The following is a 22,585-nucleotide window of genomic DNA, read 5'->3' on the forward strand; positions in this document are numbered from 1 at the left end:
GTGGCCAAGCGAGCCTCTAGGGACGCATACACCTTAGCTTGAGTTCGTGTTGACTCCTGTTTGACCTGAGTCAACTGACCCTGTTGCCCAAGGCTAAACTTGTTGAGCCAGTACCTTGTTAAGCAGCTGGTCAGATAGAGATCAAAGAGCAGGACATTATTGATTCTATGGCACACGCACACACCCCTCTATCTTGCTTCTCATCTGTTTCTGCTCCTTCCTTTTATGGCCTTATGGCCTAATTATTGATTTGGGTTGAGGTCTTTTATGATGGGCCCATCCGGCCTGTTTGAGCAAGAATGCTGGATTTATGCCTTGTCATTGGCGATGGGTTGGATAACTGAAAGTGGGTTTGTCGTTATGTGATGCCCCTGTGAATATCATCCTCTGATTGGTCAAATTTGTGAGTAATTGATGCTAGCCAGGAACTTGGTTTTTGGCATAAAAGACGATGCTCTGCTCTATTAGGTTGAGCAGTCTCCTGAGAACATACACCGTGTTGTACTTCTAGGATCTCTGTTACTGGCTGCAGCTAATAAATTTGATCTTTGACATCAACAGAAGAATCCCGTGTCTCTGTACTCTAAGACAGGTGAACCCGAAGACTTCAGACGTGTCCCCTGCGCCGCTGGGATTAAATCCCGGTTCTTCACCCCAAGCCCCCACCGGACACAACCACACTCAAAAACAATGCTCATGCCACTAACAAGTGTATGCCCCATTCACAAAGCAAGGCCATGCCATGTCCCAGGCTACACGAAGCACAAACCCAAGACTGGATGTCCGGGATGCTGGGAGGGAGGGGCTCACAAAACACATTGTTCAACTCTGAATCAGACACCATTGCCCTCAGCCCATATGGCCCAGGTACATACCCATGCACCATGCTCAATGCACAGGGACTGACAAAGTACTGACAAGGTAGCTGACACTTGGCCCTGCTGTAGGCAGCACAAGGCCCTCCTGTGACCACTGTAAACTCAAACACCAACACCATAAGCTCAGATATCTAGGACAGGAACTCACACTCACTGTCATGGCAGCATGCACCATGAGGGGACAGATACATCACCTGGGAGACCCACTGCCAAATCACACTACACCCACCAGCAGGCCCTGTCACACACACCCCTTACACAAGCATACACCCAATGGATTTACCCACTCTCACAATGGACATGTGACACACCAAGATCAATCCATAGCCAAAGAAGCATCCAAGCCAAAAATCTACATGTCAAACACTCAGGAGAACATATCAATCTGTTCCCCGCAACATACCCATCTACAAGTGAACATTGAGGGGAATGCTAGGCACATACAACTACCTGGAGGAACTGTGCCAACTTGAATATGTATGAAACATGGATGTCGCATGAAACAGCATTAACATTGTCTCTCTCTCATACACAGGGCAACGTCATGGATCTCCCCCCAACAATGGGGGGGAAGAATCACAGTCCCAGGCTCGGGAGGAACCTGATTCCACCGGCAGCGACGTCTCTCAACACTCCGCGGATGACCCCAACCCACCTAGATCCTCTGGTGTCCAAGCCCCTGCAGCACCTGCTTCAGGTACATCTGTGCCAACCACCACCCCCATTCCTGCCACATCCCAGGAGACACCCAGGAGCCCTGCCCTCACTGAACAACTGAGCCAGTCTGACCTGGAGGGACAAGGTTCGCCGGGCACCCAGGAGGAGGCAGACAACCCCGCAACTGCCATCCCTCAGGGGTCCCGTAGACCCAATGTGCCCACAACGGCAGGCCAGGCTCGTGTGGGCAGGGGTGGTGGGAGTGGAGGCAGGCGGAGGCGAGAACCTGACCAGCCAGCTGAAGGGACCGGTATATCACACATACGCAACATCATGGACGCATACCGGCGTGACACCAGGGCCATCAGCCAGGTAGTAGAGACCCTCACAGAGATTAAGAACCAGCAGGCCGAGCAACACGCCAGTCAACAAGAACACCAAGGACGGATGGAGGCAAGACTGGCTGAGCTCCTGGCAGTGCAAACGGACATAAGCCGTTCACTCCGTCGGATCACCGACAACATGGCGAACCCTCCCTGTGCCACCAGGCGAAGACCACCACCAGCCACAGGGAGGGAGGAGGAGGAGGATTCGTCCGACGGAGCGTCCCAAACATCGTCAAGGCCTGCATCTGAGGGTACCGCGAGGAAGGTGGGTCGTCCACGGAAAAGACCGTGAGAGGCAGCGGACCATCCACATCTCCCAGGTCACCTGGCCTGGCACCTGGCCTTCATGTGCAACAGCATCACCTCATTCACTGACATTCTCTGCCCCATGGACTTGCCGGTCACAGTCTGACCAATGATGACAAACACTATAGTCTGGACTCTGATGACTTCAAATGCCAAGGATCCCATCTCCCCCTGTGAACTTTGGATTCTAGGCACACTGTATAGCACCTATTTTTTCCCATAAAACACGCCCCCCACCGAGAATAAAACTAAATTTCTTTAATTAGATGTTGCAGTCATTTTGCATGAGTACACAACATATGTGTGGGGAAATGTCAAACTATGCCTGAGTGTTGAACTAACTCCAGCCATCCATACCCTGGGATCTGAGTCCGGTACAGGACACACATGGGTCACAATGTATCATCCAATACAGACATGGAGCACAATACTCACCCGTGATGGCCTCAAGCTGCTATGGGGGGGCTTGCAATACTGTGCGGACAGACCAATTTGGAAGAGTATCAATAAGGCGTAGAGGTCATGGCTCATGTGGAGGTTCCCGGGGAGGGAGTCCCAGGTATGTTTGGCCAGGTGGGAGAACTATGTCCTGCATGCTGGAGTTCGGTGGATGTGAAGAATGTTGGCCAGGGCAAGGTTGGATGCATGGACATGGCCCAACGGGGTCTTGGATGACAGACGTCCAAGGTTGGTTTGGGGTCTGGGGTTGTGGACTGCCTCCTGAGTGTGGGTGAGGAGTGTGAAGGTCATCCTGCAGAAGACAGTGATCCATTGCAGCTATCTCAGGTGGACGGTGATGTTGCTGGGGTGCGGGATGTTGAAGCTGAGGTGTGCAGATGCACCCTGGATGTGGACAAGTTTTCTGGGAGTTTGGCTGTACTTGCTCCGTAGAGGGCGGGGCTGTAGTTGACATGGCTGGTGTCGTGGACCTAGGGGACGGTCTGTCTTGCCTTGGAGTGGATCTATCTGTGGATCATGTGCATCATGCGGAGGGTGTTGCAGCATGAGGTACAGATGCTGGTGAGTTGCATGGCAATTGTGAGCGACGAGTCCATGATGCACACCATCTTGTGTGAGTGGCCACTGGGTGCTGGTGCAGTGCCCTGGCGGGTGGGACACAAGGAGTTGACCCAGCTGTAAGGGGACAATCCTCAGATGATTACCTCAGTCCTGTACAAGTCCAGCCTCAGGTGGCTGATGTTCAGCCATTCATCAACGGACCTCATGCCTTCTTGAAGGTTGGAACTGGCAATGGCTGTGTCTTTGGTGAGGGTGAGGGTGAGGAGCAGCTGTCTGTCAATGGCATACAAGATGATGATGAGGTTGTGTGCGCATGTGACGGTGGAGAGGGGGGTCCTGGACACATTGAAGATTGACATGCTGAGAGATGAGCCCTGGGCCATGTGCCAGATGACGCCACTGTACTACATGCTGATGGCTTCAGTCCCACTCCCATGGCCTTGCTGGTGAGCTACTTGGTGATTTCATCCTGGTCCATCCCCTGGATACCAGTGTTGGAGATGTGTGAGCTGACAGTGTGTGAGCACATCGTGCATAATGCTGTGGAGAGGTCAAGGGGGGTGACCTCACCATTGTTGAGCAGGGCAAAGTTGTCGGTGTTGGTGGCAATGATGACGGTTGCAGTGGGGTGATTACTGTGGAAGACGGTCTTGTGCAGGTTGCCTGGAGCTCTTTGCGTGGAGGAAGTTTGTCAGTTGCTCGTTGACCGTCTTCCTGATGACATTTGCTGGCTAGGGAAGCACGTTGATGTTCCTTGAGAGCCAGCGTTCCTGCCGTCCATTGTCTAAGAAGGGCCTGGGTCACTGCATGCCTCTATCTACCATGGAATGTGGCTAACTCCAATGATAAATATATGACGTGCTGGACGTGGGCTACAAGGATGGGGAATGATTTGGTTGAGATGTTGTGTGGGAAGGGGCCTGATGGAGAACCACAGGGGATGTTGCACATGAGCCGGGTGTTGTATCTGCTGATGATGGAAGTCCAAAACCTGAGGGTGGTTGGTCCCGCGTAAAATAGTGCGTTCTGCCTCTGTGTGCCAAGGCTTGTGTGTATGTCCATGAGCTTGCAGTGGTAGAAAGTTGCAAGGGATTGGCTCAGCCTTGCAAGGGTGGGGTGTCTTTTGGATGGAGAGCTGATGTCAGTGCACTCACGATGCTAATGAGCTCCTTGATGTCGTGCGTTTTTTTGGCCTTGGCCCCATCTGAAGGATCTCCAATTGTCCTTGCTGATGATATGATGATGGCTGTGTGTGCCGTTTTCCAGGGTTATAAGGCCACTGATGGTTATTTGTGTTGCAAGCTGTGCACAAGAGTCCTGCTAGACGTGTATGAGTCCAGTAAGTCTGCCTTGTCCCAGGTGGCTTAATTGTTGATGTGCGTCACAGGAAAGTCCGTCAACGTGGCTAGATTGTTGGATCAGTTGCTGATCCAGTGTGTGAGGTTGCAGGGTGTGGCGGTGGTGTTGGTTCCAGTGTCCCACACAGCATGTCTGTGTTGACTTACATCAAGCATCTTTGGGGGATTGGTAGCGGGGTGTGTGGCAGTGTGTTGCTCATCGGAGACGTGGATGCTAATGTGGATGGACCAATGATGGATGCTGGTGTGGTTCTCATCCAGCCTGAAGTTCCTGGCCAACAGCCAAATGTATCCTGTGTATGTGAGGGCGTGCGTGACGATGGACGTGTTGATGGCTTTGCGGAATTGTGGATGTAGGCCTGGAGATCTTTCGATGAGTGTTACTCTGAGGGTTTGCAGGGGGTTTGTGCTAAACCGGATTTGTGACCCTGAGAGCGTACTTGGGAATAGATATCAATTCATCCTCCGGGATTGTTAGTGCCATCCCTGCGGGTGCTCTTGTATCCGTCTGAGATGGCAATGAAGAAGTTGTGTGCTGAGGATGCTTTCATCCAGGTCACTGTCATGAAGGTGATGTGTGGGCCTCTGTTGTGTTGAGGAGGTAACAGAGTCCAATGGCGTGCTGGTGGACGGAGCCGGTGTGGAGTAGGAGGGACATGACCTAGTTGGTGTGACAGGGCTTGGAAGGCGGGGCAGCGCTGTGTAGGCAGTTGGAGTTGCACACTGAGCATGCGAAGGTGTCGTGTGTGCGCTTAGGGTATGCCTGAGAGCATGCGGTTGATTTTCGGTTGGACATTGCTTGGAGGGTGGCTGCAACATGAGACTGTTGTGTGATGTGGGTCATGCAAGGATATGAGGGTCGTGCAATGTGCACGTTGCATGCGCTGACGGTCCTGCCTTTGGCACCGTGTGGCCGCAACAGTGGCACAGACAAGCTGATGACAGCCTAATGAATAGGTGGAGGGAGGAAGGGAGGAGCATCTTGGAGGCATGTGGGTTGCAGAATCCGGGAACTTGGTGGGCCATTGCCGCAGGGGCTGCAGCAGCAGGCAGCATGCACTGGAAACTAGGCCGAAAGAAGCACACAAAGACAAGGATGTCAGAAAGGGCAACTGCAACAGGCGTATGTAAAGGAAGGAGTGTCAGGTTACTCATGGCTCACCTAGAGAAAATGGATGAACAATCACCAAAGATGACTGACACAGGATCAGGAAACAGAAGGCCGTGCTGCGCACAGGAGACACACCCTCAGCAGGCTTTGACGGACCGTTGGGGGAAGCAACCTGCCCAAATACATACACAACCATGGACTTCATGCACAATAGAGATTATAAGCCATGAAGAACTGCATGCATGTTGCCAAACTACACATAGACTCATATGCACAATCTTTGACAACTATGCCAGAGATGACGCATGCAAAGACCTGCATTGACAGAGATGAGGCACTTTGGAGGGTGTGGAACACCTTTATTACTCAGGCTCACACTAAGGGAAATGCATCAGTATGAACAGACTCACAGGTCATTTGACTGAACATGTGGGACCTACGCTGGACACCCCCTTCACAACACGGATGTTGTAAATCCAAATGAACTGGCACACAAGTTAAGGGGATGAGCCAAACACCTCCTGCTGCACACGGAGAGGCTGCAATTCCCCATTGAGTCTGTTATGGGGATGTCCCACACTATGTCCACCCGTAGCATCCCGTATGTTTCAGAGGGAAGTTTTACACACATTGATGCCTTCATCAGAATCCAAAAACCATTACAGATGACTGTCATGAAGGGTGACTATCAATTCATGGGAGTCATGCTACATGTTATGTGCCCCATGGTGATTCGACATGTATGCATGGTAACACAACATGCACAGAAGCAGTCCCCACACATTCCAAACACGTACCACACCCAAAATGCCTTGCTGCAATCCTTACCCAAAATGACATTTCCCCATGTCCGTGCATGGAACGCTGATTCAGCACATGTTGCAATACTCATGAGGAATAGCAGGAGGACAACAATGACATGAGCAGACAACATGCGCAAGAACCTGGGAATGACAGACACACAAGAAGTCAGCTAAAATATTTTTCTCCGCATACATGGTCATTTACTAAACAGGAACAATGTGGTCCCCATGCTAATTTAAAAGAAGGTGTCTCAGCTAAAATGTGTGGAATGACATCATCACTCGAGTGACACATCAGAACACACATCTAAGTCACTTAGCATACAGTCAGCTGGACATACACATTGCAACACATGCCACCCAAGGCTCCAAGCGTGCACACTCAGACCCAGTGACTCACCATTATGAGAAGAAGTTGCGTATGAGCTGACTCCGGATATCCTCCTCCTCCTCCTCCTCACTTGCCTCGTGACCAAGCCCTTCATCCTCCATGGGTGGATGTTCCTGCTCATCCTGCTCCAGGATGAGTGGCACTGCCGTCTCCACTGCCATGCTGTGCAGCATGTAGCACACGAGGAAGATTTTGCAGACCTTCGCCGGTGCATATGGGAGGGACCCGCCTGTCTTGTGATGGCACCGGAATCGGCTCTTCAGGAGGCCAAACATCCTCTCAATCACTCGCCTGGTCTGCCCGTGTGCATTGTTGTACCGGTGATCTGCAGCTGATCTTGGGTTGCGGAGAGGCGTCATCAGCCATGGCATGTTGGGATAGCCACAGTCCCCTACATGGAAACATCATGTAAATAAGTGGGTCAGGAGATGCCGTAAGAGCCAAAGATACCACAACACACAGGACAACCAGAGTATACCCACCAACAAGACATGCTCGTTCGTTGTGCAGCCGCAGCATCATTTGTGGCACCCTGCTACGCCTCATGATGTAGGCATCGTGTGCTGACCCTGGAAAACGTGCACAGACATGGGAAATCAGCATGTTAGCAAGACACACCACAAGGGCATTTATAGAGTGGTAATGTTTATGGTTGCGATAGGCTACCTCCTGTGCCTGTGGTGGTACCAAAGCCACATGTGTCTTATCAAGGACCCAATGACATGGGGCATCCCTTCCAGGGCATAGAAATCACCCTTGACACCTGTCAACTCCTCAGGAGTTGGAAAATGGATGAATTCATCAAGGTGCTCCAACATGGCTGCCAAAACATCACGCAGGACACGGCTGAACATTGTCTGTGACATGCCACCAACATCAGCTATGGTGAATTGATACGTACCTGTGGCAAAAAATGTAGGGCTGCCATCACCTTCATCTTGGGGGTCAGCGCAGTCGGATACCTGTGTCGCGGTTGGAGGTGTGGTGCCAGCTTGGCGGTCAAGTCCTCAATCAACTGTCGAGTGAATCTGTAACGTCGGATGCAGGCACGTTCCCTCATGGCACTCAAGTCTGGCATTGGTCGGGGGACAGGCGGTGCCCTGCAGAAAATTGTAATGAATAACGAAGATTGAGAGCATAACAACATCAATGTCAATGAACAGAGCACATGCTCAACTGCTACTACACATCTGCTAAATATGGAGTCTGGTCTGTGCAATACATCCAGGACACGTATGCCAGCTTGGTGATACTCCTACGAAAAGCCAGATACACCCGTTGATTGGCAAGTCTACATGACATGCCCTGAAACGAGCTGGGGGTGAGTCTGAGTGAACAGCCAGAGACATCACAGGAGTGACATGCATCCACATAGCTGCATTTAAAGGATGTCATCTCATACAGACAGCTGACGGCAAGCTAGATGCACAGGTCACATGGAATGTCAAATGTACAGATCACACACATTGCGATGAAGGGGTACACGTGAAAACAGAAAACACAGACATTGAAACGACGCAGATATGTCCTCATGTCAAAATATCATGTTCGATGCATACAGACCCTGCTTACATGGGAATCCACATGTGGCATGGTGTGCGTAGATGTGTGCCATGCCCATCTCCACACAGACACATGTTGGATGCAGCAACAGCAGATGTAGTTGACGGAACACTAACAGCAAGCTCATGGGAACACATGGCACACACATGACATAGTCACATCAGGGCACGCTGATCGTGAAATGTCAGTTGTTAGTGTCCCTGTCCCTGGCTTCAGGGGACAGTTGCGGGTGGTGGTGACTGTGCCATACCAGTGATGCTGTGCTTGACACGTTTGTACTACAGGCACACATGTGCAAAGTGTGAAGGGCAAGTGTGCCACATAGTGCCCCATCACACATGACATGTGTACACAGGTCATCACACCTCAATTGTGCAACTACATGAGGAGACATGTGCAATATCACTGCCTGACACACCTAGGCCCTGCACGTGAAAGTCTGCAATGACAATGACTTGATGTACAGCCTTGTGCGAGTCGGAGACCTCCATTCCTTTCGTGTGCGCCTCCTATCACCAGTGTAAGCGTGTGAAACGCACCATACACACGCTCTGAGTGCCTGTGTATGGTCCGTATCACTATTGCAGTGGTGCTGTTGGAGTACGCGTGGTACGGACCGCACACACACGCGTACTCCTACGGCACCACTACTATAGTGATACGGACAGTACACACGCTCTGAGAGCGTGTGTATGGTCCGTATCACCATAGTAGTGGTGCCGTAGGAGTATGCATGGTACGGACCGTACACACACGCGTACTCCTACGGCACCACTTCAATAGTGATACGGACCGTACACACGCTCTCAGAGCATGTGTACGGTCCGTATCACTATAGTAGTGGTGCCGTAGGAGTACGCGTGGTACAGACCGTACACACATGCTTACGCCTACGGCACCACTACTATAGTGAAACGGACCGTACACACGCTCTTAGAGCGTGTGTATGGTCCGTAACACTATTGTAGTGGTGCCGTACGTGTACGGGTACATGTGAAACGCACTGTACATGTTTTTTGGAATCACATAAGGGACAATTATTAGGCCCAAAATGCATGCTGGTTGTCATGGATTTCAGTTGCAATGTGGCTATCATGTGGGCTTGAAAAGTCAGTTGGCCCAAAAATTACAATGTTGCAAAGTGGTGTTTGCCTTGCTATGATGCTCAAAATTTGAGCCATGCAAATTCGTGTCATTGGTGTATGTTTAAAGGATTGGAGGAAACGTAGGATGCAAATGAGTCTGACCAATCACTCTGTACTCCTGTAAATGAAAGCCCCTAGCAAGACAGATATAAGTCAGCCAGAACCCATGAGAGGGCACTTGCCTGCACAACTTTCCTGTCGACCACTCTGCTGCTGTCTGTGCTTCCTCTGGCACCATGTCATGGACTGTGGAGAGGGCCCAGCCATTCACACTTGAGGAGAATGAGGCATTGCTGAATGTCCTCCTCCCACAGTACCCCAGCCTGTATGTGTCATGCCCCGGAGCCCTGCCTAGCGATAGCGAGAGTATAAAAGGAGCGTAAACGCTCACGAACGCGCTTAGCGTTTTAGCTCTTGGCCCCATTTCCGTCCATATTGCTGTGCCTGACTTCCGATTCCATTGCTTCCAGGTTCCTCTGCGCGTTCTCTTCGCCAGTTTCGCTAGCGTTCTGTAAACGTTAGCCTATACCCCAGCAGGACTTTTAAGTCCACATCGTCGCTGATATCCACTCCAGCCACCTCCCCACTCCAACGGGAAATTCGCAGGGACATTGATTTCGGAGTTCCTTCGCAACTCCTCCCACCGGGTGTTTCACCCGGGATCTCGGTGCCAACACCCAGCCGAGCAGAGTTCAGACCCTACGCTCTGCATCAAAGAGACAGGAGGCATTTGAATCATAGCCTCGCTCCCATTCCCCTTTTCTTTTATTTCCTTTTTTTTACTTTCTTTGCCCGTGTCCTACCCTACCTACTCTTTGTGGTCTTATCCCTTCCTCGCTGCGTGCGGGGTCCCATAAGAGTGTTTCTTGCCTGGCCTTGTGGGGGTTTCTCCACTGTGCTGCTAGGATTTGGAGAATACTTGGGAAGACTTGCGTGAACCACTTGGTAATATCGAATCTCCTCGACAGAGCTACGGTAACAGCGCTTTGCGCTGCCTTTTGTTTCTATCATTATAACCATATCTATGTACGCTAGTTATTGAACTTTTCTGGGGGCTACTTACTGTTCATATTCCTTTTGCGGATTACTCCTCAATTAGGTGCAAAATCTACACCTGCAGCAGATTTAAACCATATACGATCTCAGTTCTACCGTAGCATAGTGGGGGTAAGTGGTGAACATAACACATGCGTGGTTTATAGTGGGGAAGTTAACTCCAGTCTGATTTCATATCTCTCTGTTGTACAGGATCCTCTACTTTGACGCTGTCCTAGGTATTTACTATCCGCATGGAACTAGCAGTACGATGCTGTCTTATCCGTACGGAACTAGCTGTAGGAAGGTATGTGGAACAAGGGGTTGCAATTGAATATTGGAGAAACATCATCATTGTAAGGCTGATTAACCCTTCTTTCCCTACAGCTGTCTTCAGCCTCACCTGTCCCAGACGTGGAACCCTTATCCTTCCTGAAGTATTCCCGCCTTCCCTTGTTTTGTTTCCCTGTTTTCCCCTGGTGTGCCATCCGTTACTCTAGAGTCTGATAGAGTCGGAGGGCCACGGGGGAAGGCTGTGGTATTCTCTCCAGATTCCTGACGCTCCTGCGGAACCTCCTGGTATTCATAACAGTATGGGAGACCAGGGGAGCAGGTGAGTGCTAACTCCACTACCTTTGACTGTGCACCTTTTTTGTGACTGTCACTTCTGGCATTGTGTCCAGGTGTGACAGACATGCAATGTGGTTTAGAGTGGGTCCCAGGGGGGGAAATGCTTATGTCTGTCATGCAGAGCATGGTGTAGTTCCTGTGTGCACTCCTCACTTTCATTGTGCTTACTGTGACATTCACTGCATAGTGCATGACACATTCAGCCTGGCAAATCCTTGGTGGCATTTTTTGGCTATTGTCCTGAGGTGATTCAGTGGTCCCCCCGGTGTGACAGGTGACTGTACCCACAGATGTGTATGAGTTGAGTGGAGCCGTGGTGAGAGTGTCCAAGTGATGTGTATGCCCTCCTGGACATTGATGTGTGTGAAGGTTCCTTGTCAAGTGGGTGAGTGTCTATGTGAAGTGTTGCACCACAGCTGCATGAAGGAGGCAACAGCTCTAGCCATCTGATGTGAGAAGTAAGCCGCGCTATGTGTCTGACTTGCTGAGCTAGCCCAACACCTGTGACACCCCACAGGCAAGTGGCACATGTGCAGAGTGAGGTATGTATCCGCTGTTGCCAATGGCAGGTGATTGATCTGTGCCTGTGTGTGTCTGTGTACTCTGCTGAGGTTGCGTCAGTGGCGTGGGGCATGTAACTGCTTTGAGGTGCTGTCCATCAGCCTGGTATTGCATGTGATGCACAGTGTGTGCCATGATCAGGGAGTGTGTCGAACCTCTCCTGCCACCTGTGTACTTTCAATTCCATGTAGTGCATTGGGGCTTCCACAGAGGCCAATGTCTATATGAGTAAGCTGCTATTCCTTGGCAGCATCCTATGCCCTGTTCAACATATCATCGATGTTCAAATGTGTGTCTCTGTGACATGGAGCAGGTGTAGTGATGTTGTCTCACTTTGTCATCCTCACAGGTAACTGCCTACGAGAAGGGGGGATCTGGAAGGAGATCGTCAGGGCCGTGAGAGTGGCGGGGGTTCGCAATCGGTGCCTAGCCCAAGTCCGAAAACGATGGCAGGCCATCCGGTGCTGGACCTGGCGGATCGCCCGGGTCCAGCTGGGGCTCTCACCTCCATGCCCCCACGGCGGGCGCCGACGCCTGACCACCCACATGATGCGTGTCCTGGCGGTGGTCTTCCCTGACCTGGATAAGCAGTTACAGGAGGGACAGCAGCAAGGATGGGGTAGGTACCTGTCTGTCTGTTGTGTTGTGTGTCCACAGCTTTTGGAAGTGCTCTGTAGCCTGGATACACTGCCAGGGTTTATATGTGCAGTGCATATTCTGTTCCCCAAAGTCAACCGGTGCTCTTATTCGTCCCTTCCCCTGCTTGACATGTGTCCCCTGGTCTGTGTGTAATCACAATTGCACATAGTCATCTAGCCTGCCAGTTGATCCAAGTGCACATTGCTTTCTGCATCATGTGGGAGGGTGGTCTGTGACATGTGTTGGTACCTTGCCTGTGCCCTGTCCTGCTCACTCTGTTGGGGGTCCATATTTGTTAGCACTGATGATGAGTCTCAACATGGGAGTGTGAGGTTTCAAATGAACACACTTGCAGCATGCATAACCAATGTTGTGGCCTCAGACATGATGTGCATGAGTGGGAGATATGCATAGTGCCAGGACGGTTGCTCATGTTACAGTCAGATCATTCCAGGAACAAGGAGCAGTGTGCCCACTACAGTCCCCTGAGACACCCTTCCTTCGTAATCATGTGTGTCATCCAACACTGTCTCCATTCTCAGTGTGTTCAGCATATGTTTGCCTCTGTGGCATTGTTCCCTGGCCTCATTTGTATTTATCCAAAGTGTGCTACATGTGTCGACTGGACAGGGAGACCCCATTTGGCTTGTGCATACTCACACTGGGCAGTGCATGTGTGTCTATTCACAACTATCTGTCGATGGTTGTTTGTCACAAATATGTGTTGGCAGCCTCACAAGGTGATGTGGAGTACATTTGGGAATTCTTGCTGCACATTTTTGTAAACCCTGATTAAGAGGTGTCACTTCTTGATCTGTGTCAATCACATTGTCTCAGGTATGGGGGATTTGTGCGGGCGAGGCCTTCATGGCCAAACCTTATGTTTCCTTGCCAGGTCTGACCTGTGTGTGATAATTGGCTGTACAGAGACTCAACGTGCAGTGACCCAGTGATGTTGTGCAGTGTTTAATGTTTGTGCTTTGCAGCATGTGTCAATTGTTTAAATACATAATTCCTGCTCATACATTTTTTGCACCAGTGTGTGGTCCAGATGCTATGTAGTTTGGTCTTTGTGGGCTGACATCTGTTTGGACATTCTGGCTTGCCATGGGGGTGTCTCCTCAGTGCAGGTATGCCTTTTTACGACACAATTGCAGGCCCATTAGTTCATGCATTGTCCTGGGTTTGGACATGTGTGCCACTCCACATGACAGGCAGTGGGTCAGATGTGTTGGCAACTGTGTCATCAGGTAACGGATGGTCATGTGACAACTGACATAATTCAAGTTGTTAGTCACAAGGTATTGTAACTTGGCACTCACAACACTTGTCAACAGGTCTTCATGTTTTAAATGCTTTAGTTTGATGTTTTGTTGTTAAGAACAATAATGTGCCTGCATGACAGATGTCTCCCAAGGAAGTGCACAACAAACCACCTTTACACTTTCAGGGAACACGCTGGCACAATTTAAAAGAAGACACTGTTCTAATGAGACTGTTTTTCAGATTATACATATACATGTTCCCCCAGTGTTGTGGAAAGTGGGTAAGTCCTTGGTTGTTGGTGATACCAACTTACGAGTGTCAAGACATCAAGACCTCCGTGGGCCCATGTATATGTACTTTCTGCAACAACATTTCTTTCTAACAGTGGCTTCTTTAAAGAAGGCTGCCAGCTTCTTCAATGACTGGGTAAATGTAGTTTTGTGTGCACCTCCTTGGGAGCCATCTGTTATGAAGGCACATGTGTGTTCTGTTCACAAAATGGCACATTCCCACATTCTGACCATGTCGATTGTGCAAAGTATTGTGATTCCCAAGGGACCAACATTTTTCCGTTTTGTGTTCCAAAGTACTTACAGGTCTCTGAGTGTGGGGACACCTTTGGTATTGAGGTGTGTTACTTTGCCTTGGGTGCACCACTACTCTTTCTTTCAGGGTAAACAAGAGTTGGCATGACTTCATTGTATTGCTGTGCTCACCTGTTCCCAGGCACAGGCACTAGCTCCTCAGTGTATTTCTCATTCAAGTTTTGGGCTGGTGTGTCCTATTTTTCCTTGTGTCCAAGTGGCATGGTGGGTCTACCAACTGGGGAGTACAGGGCTTATATATGTGCAGAGTAATCTAGTTGTTACTCATGATGCATTGCCTGATATGCACTGTGAGCTATTGGTTTTGTACTCATGTGTCAGATGTATACAGGTGACTGATGTTTTTCTGTATCTTCACCTTGCCCACAGCATCATCATTGGAAACCGAGGGAGACGCCTGCACGGACCTGGATGAGGGACCCAGCACCAGTCCCACCAGTGCTGGCGAGTATGCTGGAGCCAGTGGCACGGAGGGCGAGGGGAGTCAGTCGGAGGACCTGTCTGGTGGCGATTCCAACTACGACTTAGACGGGTCCGAGGCTGACCTCATCGAGGGGGCGGAGGCTGCTACAACACCTGGCAGCAGCCCAACATCTGTCCCCGCCTCCTCCATTCCCATCACCGCCCTCCCAGTTGCTCCGGTCCCTTCTGTCCGTGCAGGGCACCACCATGTCTCCTTCGGGACAGGCACCGCACCCCCTGCCCCTGTCACCCCTGCTGCCCTCAGTGCAGAGTCTGTGGACATACTGCGGCAGTTGCAGGTTGGGCAGGCATCGGTGCTGACTGTCCTCCATGGCCACACCACACTGCTGACACAGATGGTGTCGTTCATGAAGGGCATGTCAGCAACGATGTCTGAACAACGCAGGTTTCTGCAGTTAATGGACTCTTCCCTGACGGCAGCAGTGAGTCTCCTGCAGCGCTTCATCTCCCCCTACCCCAGCCCCATCCACACTTCCCTCTCCCATACCTGTCCCATGCACACCCAGACATTCCCAAGCACGCACCCCACCAGACACAGGCAGAACACCACCAAGTAAGGGCAAGCGCACACCTCCTAGCACGCACACTCAGGGGGATGTAGGCACACCGACTGGGTCTGGGGCAAAAAGACATACACGCAGCCACAGTCTGAGTCCGCAGGCCTCACCACCCAGTCCCTCCAAAATCACTCCCCTTGGCTCCCCTGCCAAACTGACACATGGGTGAGCTGCCCATCACCACCACTGTGACACCACAGCGGGCGAGGAAGTCCCCGGGCAGGGTAGTTGAGTCCCACCCCTTGTCCACCCCCTCCCCCAAGAGCGCTGCACCTCATCCCTCGGCCACCCCCCTCCGTTGGCCCTGGGGTTTCTTACGGTGCAGGGCTTACCCTGGACGCCCTGGCAGCAGTGTGCAGCGACGTGTTCACCTCCACCTTTGGCACTGCCCCACCCCCTGTGGTGGAGACGTCCACCCCTGCACCCACCACACCTGCCCTTCCCCCTCCTGTCCCTGCGGTGCCTAGTCCTTTCCCACATGATCCCCCCCCCGGTCGACGAACCTGAGGGTTCCACTGTGCAGGCAAGCTAGGGGAGACGCGTGCCCATGTATCCCCCCAAGGACTTCTATTATGGACTGGCCATTGGCCTTTGTATATAGTGTCATTTCATTATTTGTTTTTTATGCTGAATAAAGCATTTTATTTTTACTTTGCACACTATTGCATTTCAGGTATTGATGTTGGTGCTGAGGCTCCAGGAGTTGGTGTTGTGGTAATGTGTTATGGTTCTGAGAAATGTTCTAGTCTGATGGTCATGATGTGGACCATGTTATCTGCGTGCCATCACAAGGTCTCTGCAAAGAATCATTGGTAGTGTGTGTTATTTTGGTTTTGAGACATTGTCCCAAGGAGTGTTCCTTCCTCTGTGGCACCTGACATCTTCCCTGCAAAGAGTTGCACAATTGTTGTCTACACATTTCCTTTGTTGGTGACGGATCCCTTCAACTATGGCATGCCTGCTCAGCAATGTCTCCGGCTGCATCGTCTGTGCCATCCTTGCTAGTCACTGTACTTGTGTGTTGAGTATGTCGAAATGCATTCATGGAGAAATTCTCCCTTTTCAGCACTATGCATGTGTGTACTCCAGGCCTAGCACACATATGGTACTTGTTCTGCAGGGTATTTGGGCACCTGACTCACAATTGTGGGCATTGTATCTGTGGGAACTCCACCCTAGTCCTTCCATGAGAGACAACATCTTGGTGGCTGGCCCAGCACCTGAACATTCCTATCAGTCCTGGGATGTGCATGACAGTGCGTGTTCCCTTTGGCTCTCTTAGTTTAGTAGGCAGTGACATGACTATACAGTCTTGTGGCATGATCTCAGTGTGTGTATTGTGCTGCATCCGCCAGGGGTGGATATGCATGTGTTATTTGTCCTCACATCCACATGTGGTGTGTCATGCAGTGGGGGAAATACATCCATCCTCCTGGGAGTGGGACACTGCTGTCAGTGATGTGTTGTTATGGCACTATCATCATTGTCCAAAGTTAGGGATGCGTACATACACCCATGGAGTTGTGGTCATCTGATAATGACGTACACCCCCCATGTCTCTGTCCACTGCTGGAAGTCCTCTGCACCCACCCATATATGTCTGTCCACTGCTGGGAGTCCTCTGCACCCACCCCTCACATGTCTGTCCACTGCTGGGAGTGATATGCATCCACCCCCATGTCTCTGTCCACTGCTGGGAGTCCTCTGCACCCACCCCATGTCTCTGTCCACTGTTGGGAGTCCTCTGCACCCACCCATATATGTCTGTCCACTGCTGGGAGTCCTCTGCACCCACCCCTCACATGTCTGTCCACTGCTGGGAGTGATATGCACCCACCCCCATGTCTCTGTCCAATGCTGGGAGTCCTCTGCACCCACCCCATGTCTCTGTCCACTGTTGGGAGTCCTCTGCACCCACCCATATATGTCTGTCCACTGCTGGGAGTCCTCTGCACCCACCCCTCACATGTCTGTCCACTGCTGGGGTTGATATGCACCCACCCCATGTCTCTGTCCACTGCTGGGAGTCCTCTGCACCCACCCCCATGTCTCTGTCCACTGCTGGGAGTCCTCTACACCCACCCCCATGTCTCTGTCCACTGCACCCACCCCCATGTCTCTGTCCACTGCTGGGAGTCCTCTGCACCCACCCCCATGTCTCTGTCCACTGCTGGGAGGGATGTATGATGATACACCGCATGCTATTACAACGCATGCTTTTACAACGCATTTTTTACAACGCATAGTCTGTTTCAACGAATGTTTTTACAACGATAACCTTTACAACGCAAAATGTATTAAATACATTAAAAGAGCCATAACTTAGCAAGACAATACAACGCATACCATTACAACGCAAAAATATATATTTTTTAAATTTGTAAAATACAACCTGGCACGGGATGCAGGGAAAATAGGGGTTTTGGGTGGGTAAGTGTATTAAAATGTGGAGCGAAAATGTACACATATTTTTGTGTAAATACTCAGGTATTAATTTTAATACTCGAGTATTTCTCGAGTATTACAATTACGCAAGCAATTTAAAAACATTTAAAATATTTTTTAAATACGGAACAATTGAGAATTAACCTGATATAATTTTAAAACTAAAATTACGAAATTAACACAGTTTAAAAGGAAGTCGAGTGAAAAGAAAACAAGCGGACCACCATTTTATGACCTTATCTCTTATCTCGAACACAAGTCCTACAACAGTTTCAATGACATAAACTACAGCGTCAAGCAAACAAAATGGAGTTTAAAACAGACACAATCCAAATAAACGGGCATAAATTAAATTGATTATTTAAATATATGTTTCCACATGAACAAATCAAGAAAAAAAAGATAATCACAATACATATTTTTACGAAAATAATGGTGGTACATCAAAAAAAGTATAAAAAGAAGACGTCCACCATTTTGCAAACAGTTGTCGAATGACTACCAGCGAGAGCACACACTTTTTTCACTGCCTCACTCTGTCTCAAAGTCAATTCCAGTTTGACATCACATAACAGCCTCTCCAATCAAGCAAGTAAGTAACTTCAAATATAACAAATGATTAACTTACTCACATTTTTAAATCCACAGAACATGAATTTTATAAATGTTCATTATTTTACAGTTTTTCGAATACCTTTCTTGTGAATGTCTTGAAACGTGGTAAATATTGCATTTCGCATACTCAAGTCGAAAGTAAGTCAATTAATATAATACTTTAATAAAATAATTTCCAAACCATTGAATGATGTGTTGGTAAAAATATGTATTTTAAAAATATGAAATGTTGTAATGACCCACCCTCAAATGATAATCAATATAGTGGTGACGAAAATAAAATGTTCTTAAAATGTTTAATAATTACTATTCTTACTCCAAGTGGGGTGTGCATCAGTAGGGTAAGTGCTTGATAGTGTAGGGGTAATAATTTCTATTCTTACTCCAGGGTGGGTGCTTCATTAGGGTAAGGGATGGATAGTGTAGGGGTAATAATTACTATTCTTACTCCAGGGGGTGTGCATCATTAGGGTAAGTATTGGATAGTGTAGGGGTACTAATTACTATTCTTACTCCAAGGGGGGTGCTTCTTTAGGGTAAGTGCTGGATAGTGTAGGGGTAATAATTACTATTGTTACTCCCGGGTGGGGGTGCATCAGTAGGGTAAGTGCTGGATAGTGTAGGGGTACTAATTACATAGTGACTGAAAAAATGTCGCTATAAAAATGAGTTTATTAAATAATTTGCACTTATGTGAAGAAGTACCAAACCTGTGATATACCAGACTTGTCTTACTTAGTATTAATTTTTTAACATTCAAAAATAGTCAAAATAGGGGTGTAAAGGAGGAATGTGATGTTTTTAAAATTAAATTCCTAACCATTTCTAATCATACTTATTCCATCAGAGAAACAAATCAGTTTTTGAGAAAAAAAAACAACCAAAATCCTTTTAACCTTCTACAAATTACCACAGAAGTTTTAGAGGTGAGTTCATTTAAACCCAAAATCATTACCAGTAAAAAAAAAAATAGTTTTAAACCATTGAAATGTTTATATATTTTTTTTTATTACTGTGGGAGATGTAAAGAATAAAAACACACTTGATACGAAGAAGAAGGACATGAAATTATTTTAAAAAGGTAACATTCAAAAATCGAAAATACTTAATCTAAATACTTTTTTCTTCTGCAGGAAAATGTCTTCTGAAAATGATGACTTAGTAATTTTTTTTTAAATAAGGAACGTACTTCTTACTTAAATTAGATGCAGAATACAGAAGAGGTACCACTTTGAAAATCAATAATTTCAGAACCATGTACTACGTACATAACAGGATAATGGTGCAGAAAAACATAACATTAAAGAAGTCCCCCTCTCTCTAAAAAGTTAATACTGTATCTAAGAGAGAAAATAGTGAAAAGATTCATCTTCAAAACTAGAACCAGACTGAAACTGTATGAAAAACTCACAAGTCGTATTTATTTAATGAAATATTGTTTTCGAAAATTTCTATAACTAATTGCATAATGATAGCATTGTGTAACTTTTTTCCCCCAAAAAAATCTATTTGTATTTTAAATGTGATATCTATTTTAAAGAGAAATTTAACTTTTATATCATATTACTTTAAACAGATATCAACAGTCAGTAAAGAGCTCACACTTAATCCATAAAACACCAGCTTTGCCAGACCTTCAAAAGAAAAGAAAAAGCATCTTCTGAACGACAACAAATAATTGTACAGGTAAATTCTTTTACAAATGATATATTCAATGTAAATAACCATTTTTTTTCCCAAAACGACAAACACACCAAATAATGAATAAATATATACCAAAGCTATTTCCTTTTCTCTTTCAGCTTAGAATAATCAACATTGCAAATATCAACTTTACGTTCCAAAAATTCCAACTTGAAGCAAAGTGAAGCAATCGAAAAGGTATTTTCTACTGAATCAAATTTTTTTCTTTTTTACGTAAAAACAGGAAGAATTAAAAATGTTAAAATTAAAACAAGCAAAGCAGTTAATCTTTAATAAATGATTTTAGAAGAGATTTCTAAAATGAATCATTAAACAAACAAATTCGAAAAATAAATTTAAAGTTACATATTTTTCCTATATTTTCTTTTCATTTCAGATAATGTCAACAAATAAGACAGTAAATTACATTACATCAAGGAAGGGAAACCGCCTCCTAAAGCATGCAGGGTACATTTATTGCAAGGAGCGACTAACAGAACCAAGGTGTCATTGGAGGTGTGTGCAATACTACACAACCCATTGCACAGGCAGAGCGGTTACTCTGGGTAACTGTGTCTTAAAAACCACAGGCCATAACCACTCTGCCTCTGCAATGGAGATTGAGGTGAGAGAAACAATTAATGAAATGAAGGAAATTGCAAGCACCTCCAATGACTCCTGTGGTTCCATTTTGAGGGAGGTTGCACAACATGTCCCAACTCATGTTGCCAGCAGTATGCCCATTATACCCAATCTGAGACGAATTATACAACGCAAAAAACAGGCAAGTAACCCACAAAGAGTTACACCACAAACCTTCTCTGACATTCTAATTCCTCCTGAACTCTCACTTTCTGTTTCTAACAAACCTTTTTTACTGCATGACAACAAAAACCCTCTGAAAAGAATCCTTATCTTTAGCACACCCCGTAATCTAGTTAAGCTAGAGAATAGTGATGTTTGGATAATGGATGGCACGTTCAAAAGCACGCCCCATCCTTTCACCCAAATATACACCATTCATGCTAAAATTAACAATACTGTAGTCCCCTTGGTATACACTTTGCTACCTGATAAACAATCCACAAATTACACTGAAGTTTTAACAGTGGTAAAATCAAAAACATCCAACAAAAGTCCTAGGAAAATTATAATGGATTTCGAATTTGCAATGATTAATGTGATTTCCAAAACTTACGTGGATACCCAAATTCAAGGATGTTTTTTCCACTTTTCCCAGGCATTTTGGCGTAAGATACAAAAAACATACTTAGTTGTGGATTACGTATCGGATAGCAAACTTCAATTTCAACTGAAAAAACTTACTGCACTTTGCTTTGTTCCTCCTGATAGTGTAGACGAATACTACACTGCAATTACAGAATCAGACTTTTATACCACAAATGAAGACAAGTTGGCTCCCTTACTAAATTATTTCGAAGACACATGGATTGGGCATCTAAGCAGGTCTGGTCGCAGGAGGAAGCCACGTGTCCATGTGGAGTGGTGGAACTGCTACTCGGCCTGCTTAGAAGGAGGAGCAAAGACAAACAATGCCATAGAGGGATGGCACAACTCCTTCAATCATTCAATTGGCAAATCACACCCAAACTTTTATCATTTGTTGGAAACTTTGAGGAAGGAGCAAAGTTACCAAGAAATGAGAATGTCACAAGCATTAACAGGTAGCCCAAACCCACGTATTAGCAAACAATCTAAGGAAATGTCTGAAAGACTATTGGGAACTTTACAACAATTTTCGTTGTGTGTGGCTTCAGACTACCTTGATAATGTTGCACACATACTACATTACTAATAAACACTAGACTTTTACTTTCCTGTTTTACCCTAAATGATCTCTTCTGTTTTAATTGGCATTTTTGTAAACATTTTCAAAATTATTAAGTCAGTTCACCTTACCTTTGATGTTTTCTTTTTTCTATTCTTCATCTTTGCAATCCAAAAATGTTTCTCCATGATTGTCTTTTTTTCCAACACAAATCCTCTGGCAAATATCCCATAATGTTTTTATCCACAAAAATTAAAAAATGACAATATCTTTTTCTTCCAAACTATCAGTCTTCTTCAAAGTACTTTTTCATAAGTACGAAGCCTTCTTTAAATATATGTATACGTTTGAAAAATAGTAGTAACCCCAAAAAATAATCCAAAAGAAATTATACGAAAGGTAAAAAGGTTGATTTTCAACATGGAAATACATCGGCATATCTTCTCCTGCTCCAGATTGTTTTTATTCCAAAAGAACCATTTTTTTCGTTCGTTCCTAAATAAATTTCTAAATTCCGTATCCTTCTTAATCTGCTTACCAATTCAATATTCTAATATGTCAAAGAAGCATAGATGTAAACCCCCAAAAAATAAACAATGTCCAACCGGAATCCCCAAAAAATCTAAATGACGAAAATCGTTCTTTTTTCTTCCCATCTT

General features: G+C 47.1%; 1 protein-coding gene across 1 annotated transcript in view; it reads left to right on the forward strand.

The window, feature by feature from the left end:
- The window catches only part of LOC146855231 (uncharacterized), a 41,961-nt gene extending 20,008 nt beyond the window's left edge, over window positions 1-21,953 (forward strand). Inside the window, exon 3 of the mRNA XM_085651099.1 lies at window positions 20,535-21,953. Within this exon, the coding sequence (XP_085507225.1) occupies window positions 20,535-21,953 (1,419 nt within the window). The remainder of the gene's footprint in view (window positions 1-20,534) is intronic.
- Window positions 21,954-22,585: the final 632 nt, after the last annotated feature.

Source organism: Triturus cristatus, chromosome 4_1, assembly GCF_964204655.1.
Source record: "Triturus cristatus chromosome 4_1, aTriCri1.1, whole genome shotgun sequence".
NCBI classification, from domain to species: domain Eukaryota; kingdom Metazoa; phylum Chordata; class Amphibia; order Caudata; family Salamandridae; genus Triturus; species Triturus cristatus.